The following is a 19,854-nucleotide window of genomic DNA, read 5'->3' on the forward strand; positions in this document are numbered from 1 at the left end:
AACAGTAAGCTCAACAGGTAAAGATGCTAGTTTGACCAGGTGGGGATTGAAGTTTCACATCCCACCTTGTGCTGTTGACTCTGATCATATATAATTGACCAGACCTTTTTTTTTTTTCCCCGCAAAAGTAAAGTAAAGTAAAAAGGTTATAGTACATAACAAATTTGCTGAGATTTTACCACATGGCTTTTACCGCACAATCACTTTAAGCGCAGAAAAATAAGCGGGAGAATAATCCGAACAAGGACAAAAACAAAAAAAACAAAAAAATTATTAAAGGACTTTATTGAAAGCTTATGTTAAATTGCAATAGTAGCCAACAAACATAAAAACAATTCGTTTGCCCTGCAGTATAGAGTAAAAGCTCTGTTGTAAGCCTGTAAGGATCCTGTCAGTAGGGGGCAGCAGAGACATGCTGTAAAAAGGTAACAGTCTTCAAATGTAAACAGCTTGTCTGCAAATACTCTTAAGCTATTACGTCTCATACTTACATTTATCTTCATTAATAAATATGAATGATGGGCTATTGTCAGTTACACACATCTGTATAGTACACGTTGTCCCTCTAGTTTCAGGGCCTGTGGTTTGTCTGTTCAGTATTTTTGGAAAATTCAAAGCAATCCTGCAGATCTTGTATTGACGTCTTTGCACTCCAGTTTGAACACAAGTTTCAAATGTTGTCAAGCATGCCTGAAAGAAGTCATTTAAGTACAAGTTATACGTATTCACTATAAATGTAAATCAGATGTTCTTTCTGAGTGAGCAGGCGGAAAAAATGGTGATTTGAGCACATGGGCTACATATGGTGCAAAGCCTCTCTCCAAAACAAGCCACATAAAACATTAACATTCCCAGCATGCTCTGCTCTCTATCTGCATAACAGACCTTAGAAATATTTATTTAAATTGTTTTTGTATCTTAAGTTTGCATTTTGAAAGTGAAGCATTATACATTTACTACAGGTATGAACCCGATGATGACAATAAAAACAGAAAAGCAGATAATCCTCTGTCAACATGTGGCCATATAGTCCCAGACCACTCGTTAAAGTGTCTATGGCTTCCACATCAGAGCTCAATGAGCCAAGACAAACATCTTTCCTGGATGATGTCCACAGAGGAGAGAGACACAGAAAGGAGTTATGGATGAAAGTCAACATTCTTCTTCCCATCATCCCTCCATGTTTGGTAAGGTGCACTTACAGTTTGGTGAGGTTGCTATGATTGGTAGCTGTAGGCTAATGCATCTACAGGGAAGAGGAAGAAAACTGCAGTTAAGGCAATGACATTTATTCATTTAAATCAGATCACCCCAATTTGGGGCCTTTTTTGTTTTGACCTTTGACACGCCTGTGCTTATTCTCCTTATTCTTAACTGTCATAAAGTCTTAACAGTAATGACTGTCAACTGTAAATTCTGTGCAGCTGTAAAGAACATAATATACGTTATACAGAAATGACTATTAAATCACATTGGCCTACATCTTATCTATGAAGAATTATGGTATTCTGTCAGTGTGTCCTTCATCACTGACTTTGTGTTGCCAGTCAAGATGAGCGATGTGGCTCACTGACATGAGAACATTTAGAAAAAAATGACAAGACAACCATTTTTTTACTATAATTTCTGCAAAATAATTAAATAGATTTTAAATAGATTAAAAGTAGTATTCTGAAGTTTTATTTTGAACTTAAAATGTTAAATGGCCTTTCATAGAATTTGGCCACCTCTGATTTAAACCTTTGATAAAAAGGCAAGTTTATTTGTAAGTACTTTTCACCAACAAGGCCCTTCAAAGTGTTTTCTATGGGATATGAAAGGTATTAAAATGAAATGCAAAATTATTTTATTTCTTGTATCTATACATTCTAACGTCAGACAACAAATTGACTCAACCTGGAGCTATTGATTCAGTCCAACATGTTTCATTTAAAAGTGTTTTTTGCTCCTATCGAGACATGAAAACAGCTTTTATTTGCCAGGGTTCTGTGATTTCTGCCTCTGCTCCAATATAAAAGAGGCCATTAAAATTCTGTCTCCAGTGCTCACAGCAATGCAAATTTAAATGTAAAATTGTTTTTATTTTACAGACTTTTTCTAATATGATGAGGTCTGTGAATTATTCAACTTAACCAGGAAGTGGATGTTGCAGATGAATGTTTTGAGCCTCACAAACAAAAGTCCATTTACCTCCATTGTACTGGGGCAGAAACAGAAATCTCAGAGACAGATATGTCAAATCCTGAACAATAAAATAAAAACTATCCAAGTAGCTTGATACTCTACCACCCCACGTACATGAGGTTTTAAAAAAACTTGTGATAATTTGTGATAATCAACCCTTTAAAAGAATTATTCAGCATTTAGGGACATACGTGAATGAGATTTTCTGCTACTTTTGGAAAGATAGAGAGTTTATTCAAAGTCAAAACTCCTCCTTAAAATATCAATCCCACTAATTCTAAAAGGTAATTTCACCAAGTAAAACTGACCATCTACCCGGTCTGTACTCACTTGAATGAAACTGTGCCGTGCAACACAGTCCCTCTCCCCGTGCCGTCCTGTAAATGGGCGACACACACACTCTAGCTGAAGGGGGGAGGTGTGTGAGGCGTGTTGACAGGGAGTCAGGTGGCAAATACAGGGAGGAGCGCTGGCCAGGCACGGAGCTTTGCTGTTCCTCCCAGGTGAGCCAGTAGCCCTTCAAACCAGCCACGCTGCCCTTCCAGTCCACCTGCACCGAGTCACTACCCACGGTGGTCAGCTGGAGGTCTGCCAGGGCTGGGGTCACTGCAGGTGGAGACCACAGACAAGTTAGTCAGCATGTTTATTACAAAAGGAGAGAGACCTGATAAGACAAAAGAGTAAAAAAAAAAAAAAAAGTAGAAGCTACAGAAAACAGAAGCTTTGGAGAAGAAATCAGGCGAGCTGTAGAGTGACTCCAGCTCAGAACTGAGCTACTTGGAGCAGTTAAACCTGAATGGAACTGCTAGTAATTATCTGAAATTGAAGACGCAGGAAGGACAAAACTGCGTAGGATTAGGATTAGTGTGCACTAAACAGATCCTCGGTCACCAAGTTTGATTACATTTCCTTCACACAGCTCACCTTCTGGAGTGCACAATTTGACCGACATTGCCTTCTCCTTCCCCGAGGTGTGTCGGGCACTAACGGTCACCAGGTAAGTAGTGTCCGGTTGGAGGTCTCTGAGCAGAGTAGAGTTTTGTGTTCGGCCCACTGTGACGGCGTGCAGCTTTCCCCGGGGCAGGGCAGAGTACTCGATGTGGTAACTTGTGACCGTCTCCGCATCAAAAGGACCCCAACTCACGCGAACGCTGGTCGGTCCCGACTCAGAGACTGTAACCACAGCTGGGCTCATCACCTCTGTTGTATTAGAGACAAAAACAACACTACGTTAGTACAGAAAATAAGACAACTTTTAATCTTCATTTAATGGATTTGTAATTTTGTTATTTCAAAATAACAAAACAAAAAAAGTAGATTGAAGATAAGCACAGTCTAACTGCAGTTCATAGCTATCTTTAGGTCTTCAGAGAGGCATATAACTAGCCTGCTATTATCAAAACCAAAATTCTCTGCTTGAATAGATAGTGTCTGTTGCATCCTAATGGGCGTGGACCTCGGGTTAATTTTGAAACTATTGGAGAACACTTTAACCAATCGGCATTGACCACCACATGATGTTACAATATTGATTCATCTGGCTCTACCACTGCCGCCATCGTTGAAACTAGATTTTGAAATAAACGCTTGACTTCATAATCGCACTAAGCCATGCCAACTAGTCGTTGATTGGTCCGTATTTCAGAGTGGCTGAGTGAACATTAATGTGAACAGGGTTTCCAGACTGTAATCACAGCAAAAACTGAAGCTGTGAGGAAAAGGTGGGCGGAGTCAAGACAGTATACAATCCAAAATATATGAAAATAAAGCTCCAGTTGAGCTTTTTCTATTCTACTAAGTTAGTAACAAACTATTGGGGCTTTTTGGGAAAAATCTTGGATGCCTTACATAACATAACATAGCATTACCTTCTTTAAATGGTTTGTGCAAGTGTTCAGAACCACAACGCATTCACTACAACCAACCAATGAGAAAGAGTTTGTGTAGGAAGCACAGTATGAGTATAATGTGTTTTGACAGAGTGTAAATGGGATGTGACCCAACCTGGCTTTGTGGTGAAGGTGACAGACAGGGTGTTAAATGCTTGTTCGTTGGACTCCGGGGTCAGTGTGGCGGTGTAAGTGGTATCAGGCTTCAGGCCTGTTAGCCTGGCAGTGCTGGTGTCTGCAGATTGGGTGAGTCTCTGGTATTGACTTCCACCAGTGCTCGGACTGGTCCCGGTTCCACCGCCGCCTCCTGCTCCTCCTGTCTGAACCGGACCAAACCGGATCTCGTAGTAGCCCGTCAAACCGGAGAGGACGGGTCGCCACTGGAGCGTGGCAGAGTTGGTGGCAACGTCTCGGACGTTGATTCGCTCAGCTCGAATGATCTCTATTGGACAAAGGATGAAGAAAAATGAATGGGTCTTTCGAGATGAATGTACCAGTTATAAATCTGCAAAACCAGAGAGCGAATGATGCTGACAGGAAAGATGGTAAGACAGAGTGCTAAAAATGCCTTGGCTTCAGACAGCCACCCATGTAGACAGCCAGACGTGGGTTTTTCTAAATGCATTTGTAACCCTTGCAAAAAGACAACTTGAAATAGCCAACCCAGTGAGGCCCTGCAACAAAATAACACCACAGAGGCATTGATATCTCTGATTAGATCCTTAGGCACTCAGCAAGGACTGGTGCATTCCTTTTTGTTGTACACAAGCCTTATTTATACTATGCATCATGTCTTTCAGCTGCAATGTATAAATGCTGAGGTGTCCATTGGGAGTGTTATGGCAGTTACTTAATCTGGCCAGAGAAAATAGGTGATCTCCCCAGTTTATCTATATATAAATACTTATATATGTATCATGTCTAGCATAGTGTTGGAGGATGAGGCGAGATGTTGAATCATTAATCCATTAATAGATCGGCCTATCTTATTACAGAGGCTCTTACACATGCACACAGACACTCTCGGTGTCCTGGCTTCCTATTTGGTCTCTGTCTTGAAGAGCATGTGTGGCATTAGGGAGAAGCACATGTAATACATCTGCGTCCAAGAGGCAGGCCAGCAGTGTGATTGTCGCTGTTTGAATGGAGGGTGTTTCACGAAGATACTGAACTGTATGGGCTGCTTGCTGTGTGTAGAAATGGTCCCAGTGACAATCGTGTGAGTGAACCAAAGCAGTAAAATTATGGGCCGTAAAACCAAAATAATGAGCTGAAAGATGCTAAAATGTTGAAATATTAAGAGAAACCACAGAGTTGGATGATGATTGTCTGTGGGTTTGTAACTGTGAGCCAATCCTTTCACGTTACATATGAGGTGAGAACACAAAGTTCACAGACTGTTTCTGTTGTACACAGTAATTCACATGAAGCAGGGGCAAGCAAAAACTTGTATAAGTAAGCGTTCCAAGTTACATCCCTCGATCAACATCAACACTTGTGTTGCATGTGTTTTTGTGACCTAAAACTAGAGCAGAGAGCACACATCAAATTTTGGGTCCAATTTTTGAAAGAAGTCACAGGACGTCAAATCTGGCGAGTAGTGGGGTGCATAGTGTTGATTGTGTTGTTGCAGGCAAGAGACTTGTGTGTTTTCATGTTGGAGAACCCAACTGCCATCGTACCACAGTCCAGGCCATTTGTACATAATGTTCTACCTCAGATATTTCAGAACGTCACAAGTACAGAGTTGATAGTCTGACTCTGGGGGGGAAATCCACCTGGTCGGCGCCTGACAATGATGCGCCTTCTTTGGTCATTGACAGTGAAATTGTTCCCCTCTTGATACATGAATGCTACTCAAAACACCTCACCCGGATCATTACTTCATTGTCGTTGGCTTTCTGGAGCTTTTTAAAGGTCCCCATTGCAGTTTTCCAGATTTTGAGACAAAATTTGACATAAGCTTTTTGCTCAGGTCAATGTTGAAATTTCAAATGTGCACGTACCGGTGGTTACAAAAACTAATGTAACACAGGTGCTGATGTTGATTACGTGACGTAATGTGGAAAACTTTTTCACAAAGGTTATAGCTTCCTCCTGCTGCGTGCGCATTACTGTGCTGCGCTCAATTTGATTGCTGCAGGAACAGTCTTGGAACGTTATGATCACTTCTCATAGTCACATGATCAATAGTTGAGACAGCTTTAATAAATTGATAACGTTGAAAAATCGCATGAACTGATTCATTTAATTTGTATCAAATGTTCCAATACAAAACGAGACAAGCCAACAAACAAACAAAAAAACTGTCAATTAATAATTATATTTTCTTATTTTGCCTTACAATAAAATAAAACATATTTTTGTATACTTTTAAAGTCATAAGTTTGTTATTTCATTGACTGATCTGTCTGTCAGTCACAATTCATTTGCCTCCTGCTTTCAGTTCTGTAAATGTCTTCATCCACCTAAATATAAGAGCATTTTAAGATATGAATTCAACATTAATTATTTGATTAGTATGAATCACTGAAAAATAAATAATTATTTTTCGTGGCACAACTTAACCTCAATATTCCCCCATCCCATACTCACCAATGATGGCATCCCGCAGGTCCTCTGTGATGATGCTCATATCATCAATGTCCACAAAGTACAAGTTGTTTTCCACAGGTAGGCTCACCACCTGCCTCAACACCTGATAGTTGCCATGCCCGGTGGAGACCACCAGTACAGCCACACCTTCCTTCCGCAGCTCAGCCATTGGTCCGATCACATCCCCAGGTTTGACCCCATCCGTCAACCACACCAGCACTCTCGGGAGCTCTGCCCGGGCCCCGCCCGCCACTCCGGGTCGCAGAACCCGCTTCTTTGCCATTTCCAGTGCCTCCACCGTGTTGGTGTCCCCCCTGAGAGGTTTGACATTTCTCAAGGCACCCTGGAGGCCACTTTGGGTGCCGTGTACGTCAAAACCAAACTCGACACGGGGTTGGGTTCCCACCTGCAGAAGTCCTATCCTCACCTGGTCCTCTCCCAGAGAAAAGGGGAGGAGGAGCTCAGACAGGAAGGTGAGCATGCGGGAGTGCTCGTAGGAGGACACGCTCCCTGAGGAGTCCACCAAGAAGAGGACATCGCCCTCGCAGCAGTTCAGCACTGGGGAAGAAACATAGAGATCAATATGGATGGGCTGACTGACGGACAGAGAGAGAGAGAGAGAGAGAGAGAGAGAGAGAGAGAGAGAGAGAGAGAGAGAGAGAGAGAGAGAGAGAGAGAGAGAGAGAGATAGATAGATAGATAGATAGATAGATAGATAGATAGATAGATAGATAGATAGATAGATAGATAGATAGATAGATAGATAGATAGATAGATAGATAGATAGATAGATAGATAGATAGATAGACAGATAGAGATTACGAAAATCAACCTGACAATAAATAAATAAACAGATGAATAAAAAGGGTCAATGATACAAAAGTGATGCTGATTATTACTGCACAACGTTAACACAGTTCCTTTAAGTCCTGACACAGCTAATGCAAATGGAATATGGAGAGAGAGCAAATAGGAGGGGGGACAAGCAACAGTCTTTAACATGCAAATTACTAATTAACATGGAAATCAAGTAGGCAAAAACAGTACGTGTTGCCTTGCCCAGGTCTCTTCTTATGCTTCCCTTACACACACACACACACACACACACACACACACACACACACACACACACACACACACACACACACACACACACACACACACACACACACACACACACACACACACACACACACACACACACACACACACACACACATATTTGGAATATCTCCCTCCCTGTCTTCATCTACTTTCTTGGAACAGCACAGTCTCTCTGTGATCACAACTCATGCAGAGTATTGTCAGCATGAAAGCAGCAGAAAGTCAGCAAGAAGTATTAAACAAACAGGCAATTACTCTGCAGACAGATAGAAATGAAAACAAACAGAGGAACTTCGCAATTAATCCGGCATCACGATAACTTCAGAAGTGGACAATGAATAAAAGCCACTTGAGCACTTAGCCAGAGGGTGGATTATTTTTCTTTCTTCCTCTGCAATTTTCTAACTTTCATAACAGAAGCAAAGTTTAAAAAGTGGATGCCAAAAGTGAAGCGGGAAGGAAAACAGTAGCTGCTGGGTATTAATGGGAGAGGGAGTGGAGAAGGGAGGTGGGACGAGGCAGAATAAAAGGCGTTAGAAGGACAGGAATGAGGCGGGGAACGGGGGCACTGGCAGTTCCATGTGAGAGACGGAGAGGAATGCTAAATGGCCATATACTGAGCAGAGAGAGCACGAAAGAAGCAGCAGCACCGGAGATCGAATCTAAGAGCAATATTTAGTTGTAGATCTTCAGATTGTGCAATCATCCAAGAAAAAAAACATGGTTGAAATCTCAGATCAAGGGTTGAAGAGAGACAGCTATAGTGAGAGTAGAAGACCTTGGATTACGCTGACCTAATTTTACAGCAATTACAGGCGCTGACTTAGACACCTTGCGATCTTTGGAAACTCAAAATTTTCTTTGAATGCCTCTATTTCCAAATATCTTAAAGTTTAACACATCAGATGGGGTGTTGATAAGACGCTGAGGTGTTGAAAGTTGAGAAGCGGTGAGGCATGTACAGTATACACACACAGATCAAGCACGCACACACACAAACACACACACGTGCCAACGTGCACACTCGCTGCCTTTCTCTCCATCAACCTGAATGCATTCTTTACATCTCTCTCATTGGGTGGACTTTGGAGTGAGTGGGCTGCCCCTTTGTGCATGTATGTCTTTATCTAAAACCATACGTTGACGTCTGGAGATAGCAGCTTCACTGTTTAGTTAGAGAAAAGATGTGTTTGAATGGAGCCGCACTATAAATCTGATTTATTGGTGGACTATAGGCCCTCCGGTGATGTAATGGTGGGAAAAATGAAGCGGAAAAACCCACATGGTCTCTTGTAAAACACAGAGGGAGCAGAGCAGCTCTTGCAACTTGCAAAACATATGACTCCAACACTGACATATGCACAGTAAACCAGGAGCACTATGGGTTTTGTGGGCTGGATGTGTAGAAATGTGGCATTTGTAGACCGCACATGAGAAAGCAAATATAAACACGTGTGCTACAGACATTGAGAGAATTTGGATTATGTGCATTGCATGTTCAGAACACACCAAGGTATCATCAAACTAACAAGCATCCAGCAGTAGAGTGAAATAGTGACAGCCTTTTTATGCCTCTGTGCCGACGACAGCCATTACCAGAGGCATCATGTTTTCAGGTTGTCTGTCCATCCGTACGTCTCATTATCAGGAACAAGGTATCTCAAGAACGTCTTGACAGACCGTCTTCAAATTTGGTACAAACGTTCACCTGGACGCAAGGATGAACTGATTAGATTTTGGTGGTGGCCAAAGGTCAAAGGTCAGTGACCCACATCCATCTTCAATTGTAAATGCAATATCTCTATAGTAATGCATTGACAGAATTTCTTCAAATTTGGCCCAAATGTTCACTTGGACTCAAAAATGAACTACTTATATTTTGGGGGCCAGAGGTCAGAGGTCAACGTTGCATTACAACACAAGTTTGTGGCCATAACTTAATAATTCATGCGCTAATTATGACAAAATGTTACACAAATGTGACAAATGGTAAAGTGCTCACATTCTATATCCTAAAGGTCAAAGGTCAACTTCACTGTGACATCAAAATGTTCTGCGACACTAATTTTGGGTGTCCACCTTGAAACTGCTGATTGTATAGATCTTCCATGCTGTCAGGTTGAAGATGTGTGTGAAGCATCCACATTTTAGGACTTGTAGCTCCTTTGCAGCAACATTTATATTTAAAGCACTTTCTACTTTCACTCAGCTTTATTGGCTGATAATGTCAACAAACATTCCTTCAAAGCCTTTACTACAAATATTTGTATGGGTCTGGACAGATACGAATATCAACTGCAACTTAACTGGTTGGCAGAGGCAGACAACCGGGAGATACCCAGTAATTGTATTTTTACCCTTAATTAAATTTGAATTACTAATAATTACCCATAAATCTGTTAAAATTGCTTCTCTGTCTGTGGCTGACAGTTGCATAACAAGATCTTTGTTTAACAAGGATGACATGAATACACAATAAGTCCACTTATAAAAAGCCCAATTACTGAAAGCTGACTTGTCTCATCAGGTCTCTATTAATGGAAGCAGAAAAGTGACAGCATCATAGCTAAGTCATAAAGATCCACTTCCACTAAGAAACCTGCACCACCGCTAAGTTAAGCCTCTCAGTCACTCCATGGTCTTAAGCTGTAACGCATGGCATAAAGGCACTGCTGTGTAACATTTGATAACATTTATTTTGTTTTCATGACACATGAAGTTACTGATCAGAACTGATGGAAATAGGAAACATGTATTAGAATCAAAACCAGCATGAACACAATGAGGAGTGTCTCAGTGTTAGTCTGCTGTACATCACTGTAAAAATGGGAACGATCACTTTAAGATTTTATATGAATAAATCAACTCCTAATTTTTTTTTTTAACATTTTCTAGCAGACCTTGTGACTGGTTTGTCCTCCCCTAAGAAACCAGCAAAGCCAAGAGATTTCATCAACTGGCAATAATCTGAGAATTGAAAAAGGTTTTGTGTGTACGATATGGGGAGCACCTGAAGCCATCCACGGGACGTCTGGGTGGTCCCTGAATGCCGCAATGCCTTCAGGCTGTGGAATTTCATCAACTGACAATTCAGTAGTTGGAGTCATGCCATTTGACTGAGAACACTGGTGTAATATCAACCACACCCTGATCCACCCAGAGCACAGACGGCCCCTCCACCTACTGCAGCAGTGTTAATAATTGCGTCTCATATTTTGTGCCACCAATTCCTTTCAACTTGCTTTAAATTAACTGGAGAAAAAGAGATAATGGTAAATTAGCCTTATTTTAAACCTTTTTTTCTATTATTATTCTGACTGTTACCGAACCCCTTCCTCTAAATAGATTTGTGGCACGTTCCTCTGTTACAATGCAAATAATTACAATGTTAAAATGGATTTCCATCGGATTAATGACGCTTACCTCCTTCAGGTGCGGGGTTCTGCGCAGCCGACAGCCGCAGGAGCAAACACAACAGCATCCATGTCAACAACATGCGGCTCTCCATCCCAATGGTTATGAATGAGCTCCACTGAAGCAAAATGTATCACCAATGTTATGTCTTCTTGTGTCAACCATATATCCGCCACAGCCCGGAGGAGCGCACTCCGAGTCAGTAAATCACAGTCAGAAGCATAATTTATCTGATCTTTTTTTTTTTTTTTTATTCCGCTCCTTGTCTTTCTTCTTCGCTGAGCATGATCAGCCAGTCGGTAACTGGACACTCCGGAGGTTAAACTTAAACTGCAGGCAAAACTTCTGACCCTGTGCGTAAAGTTTGGACGCCCCTCGTCAACACAAACGCACCTCGCTCGCGCTCAAGGCTCGAATATAAAGCGCGACCCAAGACAAGTAGACTAAATACAAGCTTTCCGGGAAACCTTTTCAAAATAAGATTAGATGTGTGTTCTGTGTCCTGACACAAATACTACGAACAGAAACAAATCCAGGGGTTTAGTCACCGATAAAAGAGATATTTCACATTTAGTAATAAAGTCAAATAGCAGGTTAGCACCACAATGTTGAATACATCAAAGAACCTACAAAGCATTCATTCAAAATGCACAATAATATAATATTATATATGTAATGATAACATTACAATGATATGGCTGATTCCACGATGTCGAAGTGTGGCCAATTTGACATGATCTACTGTTAGCTTGTCTATAAAACAATGCACAATATTGTTGTTGATGATAAGATTAATTTGAAAAATGACAGTTGTCAGATAAATTTGGTTTAGTAAATAGTAAAATATTTATGATGATGCTGAACAATAAAAAGGAAAGATCCATGTGAAGTAAGCTACAGTAAGAAGGCCTGTCCCAACTGTGTACTTAAAGGCCCTGGAAACCTGTTTTTCCATTTAGCATTTCATTCTGAGAATTATTTTTTTTTTGCAAATGTTTTAACAGTTTTGTTATTTATATTACACATTTTTTGGTTTGTTTGAGCTCTTCTCACTGGTTTGAAGTGGGACAGGCCTCTGTGGTCATTTTGCATCAGTCAGGATTTATCAGTGAAATCAGTCAAATCCTGATTCATCAATTTATCATTATTTGTCAGATTGCTTATGCTGCCCGTCACTGTCCACATGAAGCCGATTAGCGGAGCTCAATGTTAAGTCTGAACAAATAATAAGGAATACAATATAGGCCCTCGCTACGTATATGTTTTTCTGAACTTTGTAACTTAACTTTGTATAAATGTTTTATCTCATTAGGAAAGATTTGAATGATGGCTTCTCATTATAAGCAGCTCTTATGCGGCAGAACTGTTTTACAACATGAAACAACAGATAAATCAGTCAGTACGACACCATGAATTAGCTGACTATGAGGTCCCTTTATTTTGAAGAAAGGTTACTTTAACTTCCTTCTGGTTGCTTGTGCTTGATTAAACTGTTGGTGTAGTGCAGCCTAGCACTCCTCCCTTCTCTCTCCAGTCTCCCCAGTAACTCAGAATAGAGGCTTCACCATCCAGGCTTCAACATCTTGAATCTGAACCAGAATTAGATTTTAAGTCAAGTTACTCTGCCAGCAGAGATTAAAAATGGTTAACACGTCTAAAACTCACTTAACATTTTTTGTCTAAATGAGTTATGCGCCACAGGGAGGAATCAGCTGATATGGGGTTTAAACAGCAATAAGAGCACACATTAAGAAATTTGTACAAATGTAACATGTTTTTTTTTACTTCTATCTGTGGTCACAAATTCTCTTTTGCCCTCTTGAGAGCTTTCGTACACACTGAGTCAGTAATCATATGGGGCAAGTAATATTGATACATTTCCAATCTTATTTTCTGAATTCTTATCATTGTAAGGAAAACCAAGAATGTCAGCTATCCAACAGATTAAGGAAACCTGTGGTTCACCAAGACTGACCACGGATACTTTCAGTATTCAGAACGCTGGAAGTGAATTTGTGAAATTATACGGGACACAGGCCTGTAGTGGAAAAGGGCAAACAGCTCTGCATGTAGGTTGTTCTCTGTGGTCAACCACTCAGCCTTTTAAAATACAGTAACGTTTACATGTAGAAAGTAAAGTGAGCGGACAATTAGGAGCCTGCATGAAGTCACACAGGACCTATTGTATGATTCAACATGGAAACTATTAACAGTGTGTGTGTGTGTGTGTGTGTGTGTGTGTGTGTGTGTGTGTGTGTGTGTGTGTGTGTGTGTGTGTGTGTGTGCGTGTGCGTGCGTGCGTGTGCGTGCACGTGTGTGTGTCTTTAACCTCGGTGTTGGTGTACTGTGGTTAGTTTAAGGTTAGATTTTGTGTTGGTTGTCCTAAATGTATGGAAGTCAATGCAATGTCCTAACGAGGATAACTGCGCAAACTTTTCTCCGCGTGTGTGCGTTTTGTGTGTGTGTGGGTGTGCACAAACAAGGAACAAAAACAAGATTGTAGGAGGGAATAAATAGATTTAAGAGGATGGAAGAATTCAAGTGGGACCAAACAAAGCTCCGGATTCCTGTGACGCATTGTATCCAAATACTTTTATTATTCCAACGAGACATTGACAATAAACACACCCTCTCCAATACACACACCTACAAACTAAACACAGTACAGTGCAGTCAGTGATTGGGAAGCATTCTTATGGCTCTGTCTGACCTACAGTATATGTCATTGTAGTCATCATTATGGAAAACTTTGCGCAATATGCTCAAGATAGGAGACAAGTGCCAGCCTGTATTTGTACTTATGGCTGATGATTCATCTTTTAATCTTCTTTTTGTGCATTTAAAACAATAACTTTGGCTGCTGTGATAATTTCTGTCTGTGACCGCTTACTGAAAAATGTTGGTTTGATGCGGTCTTGCTAAAATTGAACTCAAAGGTTTCCTGCTGCATCATGATCCATTTACGCCTTCCTGCTACTGCACAACAGACATGCAACATTCATTTCTCTGTGGTTTTGGTGCACCTCCCCTCCAGGGCTGAGCAAGCTCCCACATGTACATGTGTGGCCCTCGCAGCCCACGGTCACCAACACTGTGCTGGTTATTACTACAGATGGGAATTCTCTTCCTGAATGTTTCTTTTCTCTTTTTTCAGTTCAGTCAGCGAGCTGTAAATCAGTCAGAGACACAAAGTGTTCCCCCACCTGCAATGGAACAACTTGGTAGCGGTGTGTATGTGTGCATGAGAGCAGTAAAAAAAAGAAGCTGAACATGCATGTGCACAGACCATGAAAATATCTTTGAATGAGTGCACACACGCTCCATATTTCATCATGTCAGACATTACATTAGCTCTGCAATGACTGACTGACTTTTGTCGAATGCATGAGCTCAATCTCATTTATGACATTGTGCTGAAATCCACAGACACAACCAGCTGTTTCCACCCAGCTCGGCCTCATGTCAGCACGCTGTCACGATCACTTTGTCAGATTATGCAACCTGAACGGTGATCTGTTTCTCCCCATTTTTAAATGCCATCCTGCAAGGACGACGGAGAGAAGAAGAGCAACAGCACGGCAAACGTGACCTTTTAGCTCATGGCACAGGGAGGAACAGGAGAAGAGGCGAAAACAGTAAGATGTCATCGGTGCAATGGAAGAGTTTACGACATTTTTGTTGAACACAACTTTCAGGGTGTGATGACATAGGCGTAGAAAAACAGCACATCCATTGGGAGTCAGTTCACAGCCTGGAACACTTTAAGCAGCCTGTGTTACTGCCTCTTCTACAGGCTCTTGTGACGTTGGCCCATAATAGCAGCCTAGTTGCAATTACCCATTAACATTTTAGCTGCAGAGGATTTGGCTACCTACTGGAATGCCACTGTTGGTGGTGAAGTGAATTCCACAGATCTATATTTGCCAGTCTTTTCCTCCTTTCTGCCAGTCTATGGTCTTTGAGGTTTGGTTTAAAGCAAACCATTGCTTTTGTGCATATTTGAGGAGGAAAAGCAGAAATGTCAGTGAAAAAAAGTGCACCCCAAAGATATAAAAGATGGAGGAGAGGCTTGATGAAACACTGATTGTTTAGAGGGAATAAGATGCAGGGGATTCTGGAGAAGAGCCAGAAACAGACACAAACTTTTGCAGAATTTACATTTGGACCTGTCAGGCAAATGGAAGAAGATCAAATGCAATCTGGAGCCGAGAACACTCTTAGTCTCCTGCTTAGTGGACACATAAATTACAACCATTAAACTAAAAATACAGACAGGGAAGTCGGAGGGACTTCCCATCAACAGGGTGTGCAGAAAACCAGAAATGCACCAAGTACCCTCTGCCTTCCTGAGCAACGCAAGACCCCTCCGGTCCTGCGTCAGTGGTACTTTCCTGCCTCCTTTGATCAGCATCCTGTGTATGTCCATAGAGGGTCTTGTCTTTCAAAGCCATGCGGAGGCATTTCCTAAGCTTTTAAACTTTAGAAGATCTTTTCTTCAAAAAAAAAAAATACCTGGCAGCAGCAAGTTGTAGCTGTAACCTGAGACACCTCAAAAATTGAGAGTAAGATTTTTGTTCCGAGACAGTGCTGTTCATATTTCTATGTGTTCCAAGAATCCAAGACTTAACTGCATCAAAGAAAATGCTCAATCGTTCCTTTTTCTAAACAAATATGACAAGTTACATTAAACACAAGCAACTGTCCGGTTCAGGGCAGGATAGTGTTCCACACAATAAATCAGGAGTGTGTATTTAAGTTTGGACAGAAGCACCCGTATTTGCTCACTATCTTAGAGTAAGACTATAGCTCGAACCATCTCACTCGTTAGAACATCTGTTTTGCAATAATCGACAGCCAGTGAGTCTCCACGCTGGTGAGGCCAACACCCACTGCAAGTTTCCACAGTAAAATGTCACAGGCCGCCTCTGGTTCTGCCAAGTTGGGTCGGTGGCGGTTCGCTCTATAGCTGGCTCGGCTCCTCTTGAGACCTCTGAGACAATGGTCTTATTGTGTTGAGGTTTGGCAGTGGGGCTTTATTTATAGATACAGGATAAACGTACTCATCGTTTTGGCCCGGGTATTAAGAAAAACTGATCAGTGCTGCTAGTGTATGGTCAAAGGTCTGATTCTGTTTACCACCTGAGGTTAAAAGGCCCGTGATTTATGAAGAAGCTGACTGAAAGAAGATTTTATGAGTAAGTTTAACAGCACAGTAGGGCAGCATGTGAGAAACCTCTGCAGCTTGGTTCCAAAACTTCTAAATAGAGTGACTGAGAGCTGAAAAATTCTGCTTTGTTGACTAAAGTTCAGCAAAAAGAAAGGAAATTCCATTCACAGCCTCGGTGTGCCCCGAGTGCTCTCTTGTACTGTATGAAATGAAAGATTTCCATACAAACTGCTGAAAGAAGCTCCCCATAAAACCAAGAAATACTCAAGTCCCACTTATTCAGAAACCACATGAGAAAGGTCAGTGGCGGTGACTCATCGATGTGAGCTCTCAGCAGCCCAGGCTGCACTCATGCAGGCAGTGGGAAGGAGGATGGCAGGCCAAAGCTTGCTGGATGTAACAGGCGTTTTCTCTCTCACGTGCAGACAAACACAGTCCAGCTAAAGACTAATAAATCTATCCTGCCTCGTTTTCTCATCATATGTATAATCTCTCTTTATTTTATATTCATTCTTCGTCCAATCATCCCTCCCCCTCTCAAATGTTTTTAATAAAGCAGGCCTATCATTGTGTTTTCTCTCCCTTCCAGCGAGCTCTGAAGCTTTTTGGCCACAGTGGACAACAGCTGGATTCTCCATTCTCTCCTCCCTTTGCGATTCCTCACCCTTTTTGTTGCTCCTCACGCCGCACACTTTCTCGACAGCACTCCCAGCTGCTTTCCACCCTTAGTAACACTCGTGTGTATACTATACAAACATGGAGACACATGGACTGATGCATACATGCACAAAAGGTAGCTGAAGTCACTTTTGTGGTATGTCTGAGAGTTTGAAAGGGGCAGGGATCAGTTGTAATTACATGTGCATCCACAATGGAATCTGTCAGGGCAGGTTGAGGTAGGGGAGAACCTGGCAGCCTATCAAAGCTATCCGAGAGAAAAACCACCCCGTCTCTTGTATCTGCTTGCTCAAAAAGGAGTGTACAAATAAGAGGAGAATGCACACAAAGGCTTCGATCCTCCTGATAGTTTGTGCTGCAGAAATATCAGGTCAGGATTAAGAGAGGGTGAAACTCAAACTTTTACTCCAACACCTCTCCAGGTGTGATGAACAACCCACCATTCCTTTAATGACAGAGAGATGACAACCTTGCTGTCCAGCCCATCCTGCCTGTTAACACAATCACCTGTCATCCACATCCGCTGTCTGCCGGTACACTTAAATCTGAGCCTTTCACTTCGAAGCACATTCTGCTCCGGCTCAGAGTTTCAGCCGTTCTCTCTTATCTATTTCCTGCTCTTTCTTGTTACCGTGCTCACACACCCTACGAGGTGCCCCGCGGGTCACAAAGTCCACTCTGTGTTGGTTTCACTCAGCTCCCCTCCTGTCGAGTGACAAGGTGACAGAAAGGAGAAGAAGCCTGACATTGTCTCTTAGTGATATGGTATCGGTGGAGGCAGGAGGGGTGCTGTGTTTGAACTTGTCTGGCTTGAGTTCAGCCTGTCTGCCTTTCCAATGAGTAATCCATTGTCAGACTGAGCACAGCTCAAGTACACGAGGGAAGAAGGGTTTCTAGCCCCGGGTTGATCAATGAGTGATGGCAGACGTGAAGGCTGCTGGTTAAGTTAAAGAGTTTGTCTTCTTCTTACTCAAAATTGGCTAAAGCTTCTGAGGTTGAATAAATGTCAATATTGGCTCTGAGGCGGTGATGTAAACCTAAAATAGTTATATGCTCACACAAGTTGTTTTACAATCTACTACCCAAGTTTCCCTTCATTCGTCATTCACGAGTGGAGTAGTTGCAGAGATGGCAGTATCAGTCGTTGGTTGGTCCACCACTCTATTGCAGATGGCAGTAGGCTATCTCAACAACCACTGGATGGATCAGCATGAAATTTAGAGCAAACATTTGCTGTACCTACAGGATGAATCTATGTGACTGTGTTGATCCTCTTACTTTTCCAGCACTATCATTTGTAGTTTTGCGAGAGAACTCTCCATGAATGTTGGATGACTAGAAATGAAACGAATGGACAGGATGACAAGTAACAACCTTACATTCTCATTCAGTGTTTTAATTGGGTCAAAATGGGCATTTGTCAATGTAGCAATGTTTGTGCTACCGGGGTTTCTCCTGGACACAGATGACTCGCTCAGTCCCACGTTCGGGTATCAATGTTTTTATTTGCCCTGCCCACACACCACTGTCTCTGTGCCAACGCTCTTTTTCCAGCCTCCTTCTCCCTGCTCCCTTTATAGGGGAGAGCTCATCAGTTCATATTTGGTTCAGCTGTGCTCATTACACCTTCCCGGCACCGTTCCCTGAACCACTCCTCCCACTCTCTACTCCCTGCAGCTGAGCTAACCACACCCCGCCACCACATACCCCCACCGCCCGACTTGGGCCCGGGAGCCATCCAGCCTAACCTACTCCCCTCCCCCCCTTCGAGAGCGGGAGAGGAAGTTGGCCACAGTCATCTGCGCCCCCGGCCTATGGACCACCTTGAAGTTAAAAGGCTGTAACGCCAGATACCACCGAGTGATCTGGGCGTTGGTATCCTTCATGCGGTGGAGCCACTGGAGCGGCACGTGGTCCGAACAGAGGGTGAATGAGCGTCCCAGCAGGTAGTACCGCAGGGAGTCGACTGCCCACCGGATGGCCAGGCACTCCTTCTCCACTGTGCTGTACCTGGCCTCCCTCTCCGATAACGTCCGGCTGATGTACACAATAGGGCGGTCAACCCCCTGCACCTGCTGGGACAAAACAGCCCTCAGCCCTATGTTCGACGCATCAGCCTGCAGAGTAAAGGGGAGAGAGAAGTTAGGGGTGTGGAGAAGTGGTCCACAGAGAGCCTGTTTTACCTTCTCAACCGCCCGCTGGCACTGCTCCGTCCACTGGACCGGATCTGAGGCACCTTTCTGGGTCAGGTTGGTCAAGGGACTGGTCAGCTCCGCGAAGCCCGGGATAAACCGTCTGTAATACCCCGCCAGCCCCAAAAACCGCCTCACCTCTTCTTTTTTTTTTCGAACACAGACAGGCCGCAATAGCCGCCGTCTTGTCCACCTGAGGGCGCACCTGCCTGCCGCCCAAGTGGTACCCCAGATACCGTACCTCCCTCCGTCCAACTGCACACTTTCCTGGGTTGGCGGTGAGCCCAGCCTGCCTCAGGGACTCCAGCACCGCGCCCACCCGCTGCACATGCTCCGCCCAGGTGGTGCTGTGGATGATGACATCATCCAGGTAGGCGGCAGCATATGCAGCATGCGGACGCAGCATCCGGTCCATGAGGCGTTGGAACGTGGCCAGAGCACCGAACAACCCAAAGGGAAGTGTGCTGAATTGGTATAATCCAAACGGAGTGGAGAAGGCCGTTTTTTCCTTGGACTCTGGCGAGAGAGGAATCTGCCAGTAGCCCTTGGTTAAATCCAGTGTCATGAAGAAACGTGCAGTGCCCAGTCGGTCCAGGAGTTCATCGACCGGGGCATTGGGTACGCATCAAAT

At 42.9% G+C, this 19,854-nt stretch overlaps 1 protein-coding gene across 1 annotated transcript; it reads right to left on the minus strand.

The window, feature by feature from the left end:
- Positions 1–266: 266 nt before the first annotated feature.
- Positions 267–11,573, minus strand: vwa1 (von Willebrand factor A domain containing 1). Its single transcript, XM_069693963.1, has 6 exons — positions 11,196–11,573; positions 6,669–7,226; positions 4,189–4,515; positions 3,109–3,384; positions 2,515–2,790; positions 267–1,246 (listed from the first exon to the last, which is right to left on the minus strand). Exons 1-6 carry the CDS (start codon positions 11,278–11,280, stop codon positions 1,218–1,220), a joined length of 1,551 nt encoding a protein of 516 aa, XP_069550064.1. The 5' UTR covers positions 11,281–11,573; the 3' UTR covers positions 267–1,217.
- Positions 11,574–19,854: the final 8,281 nt, after the last annotated feature.

Source organism: Brachyistius frenatus, unplaced genomic scaffold, assembly GCF_029030835.1.
Source record: "Brachyistius frenatus isolate BFR_SWC_R1_liver_20210118 unplaced genomic scaffold, ASM2903083v1 Contig_16, whole genome shotgun sequence".
Classification (NCBI taxonomy): domain Eukaryota; kingdom Metazoa; phylum Chordata; class Actinopteri; family Embiotocidae; genus Brachyistius; species Brachyistius frenatus.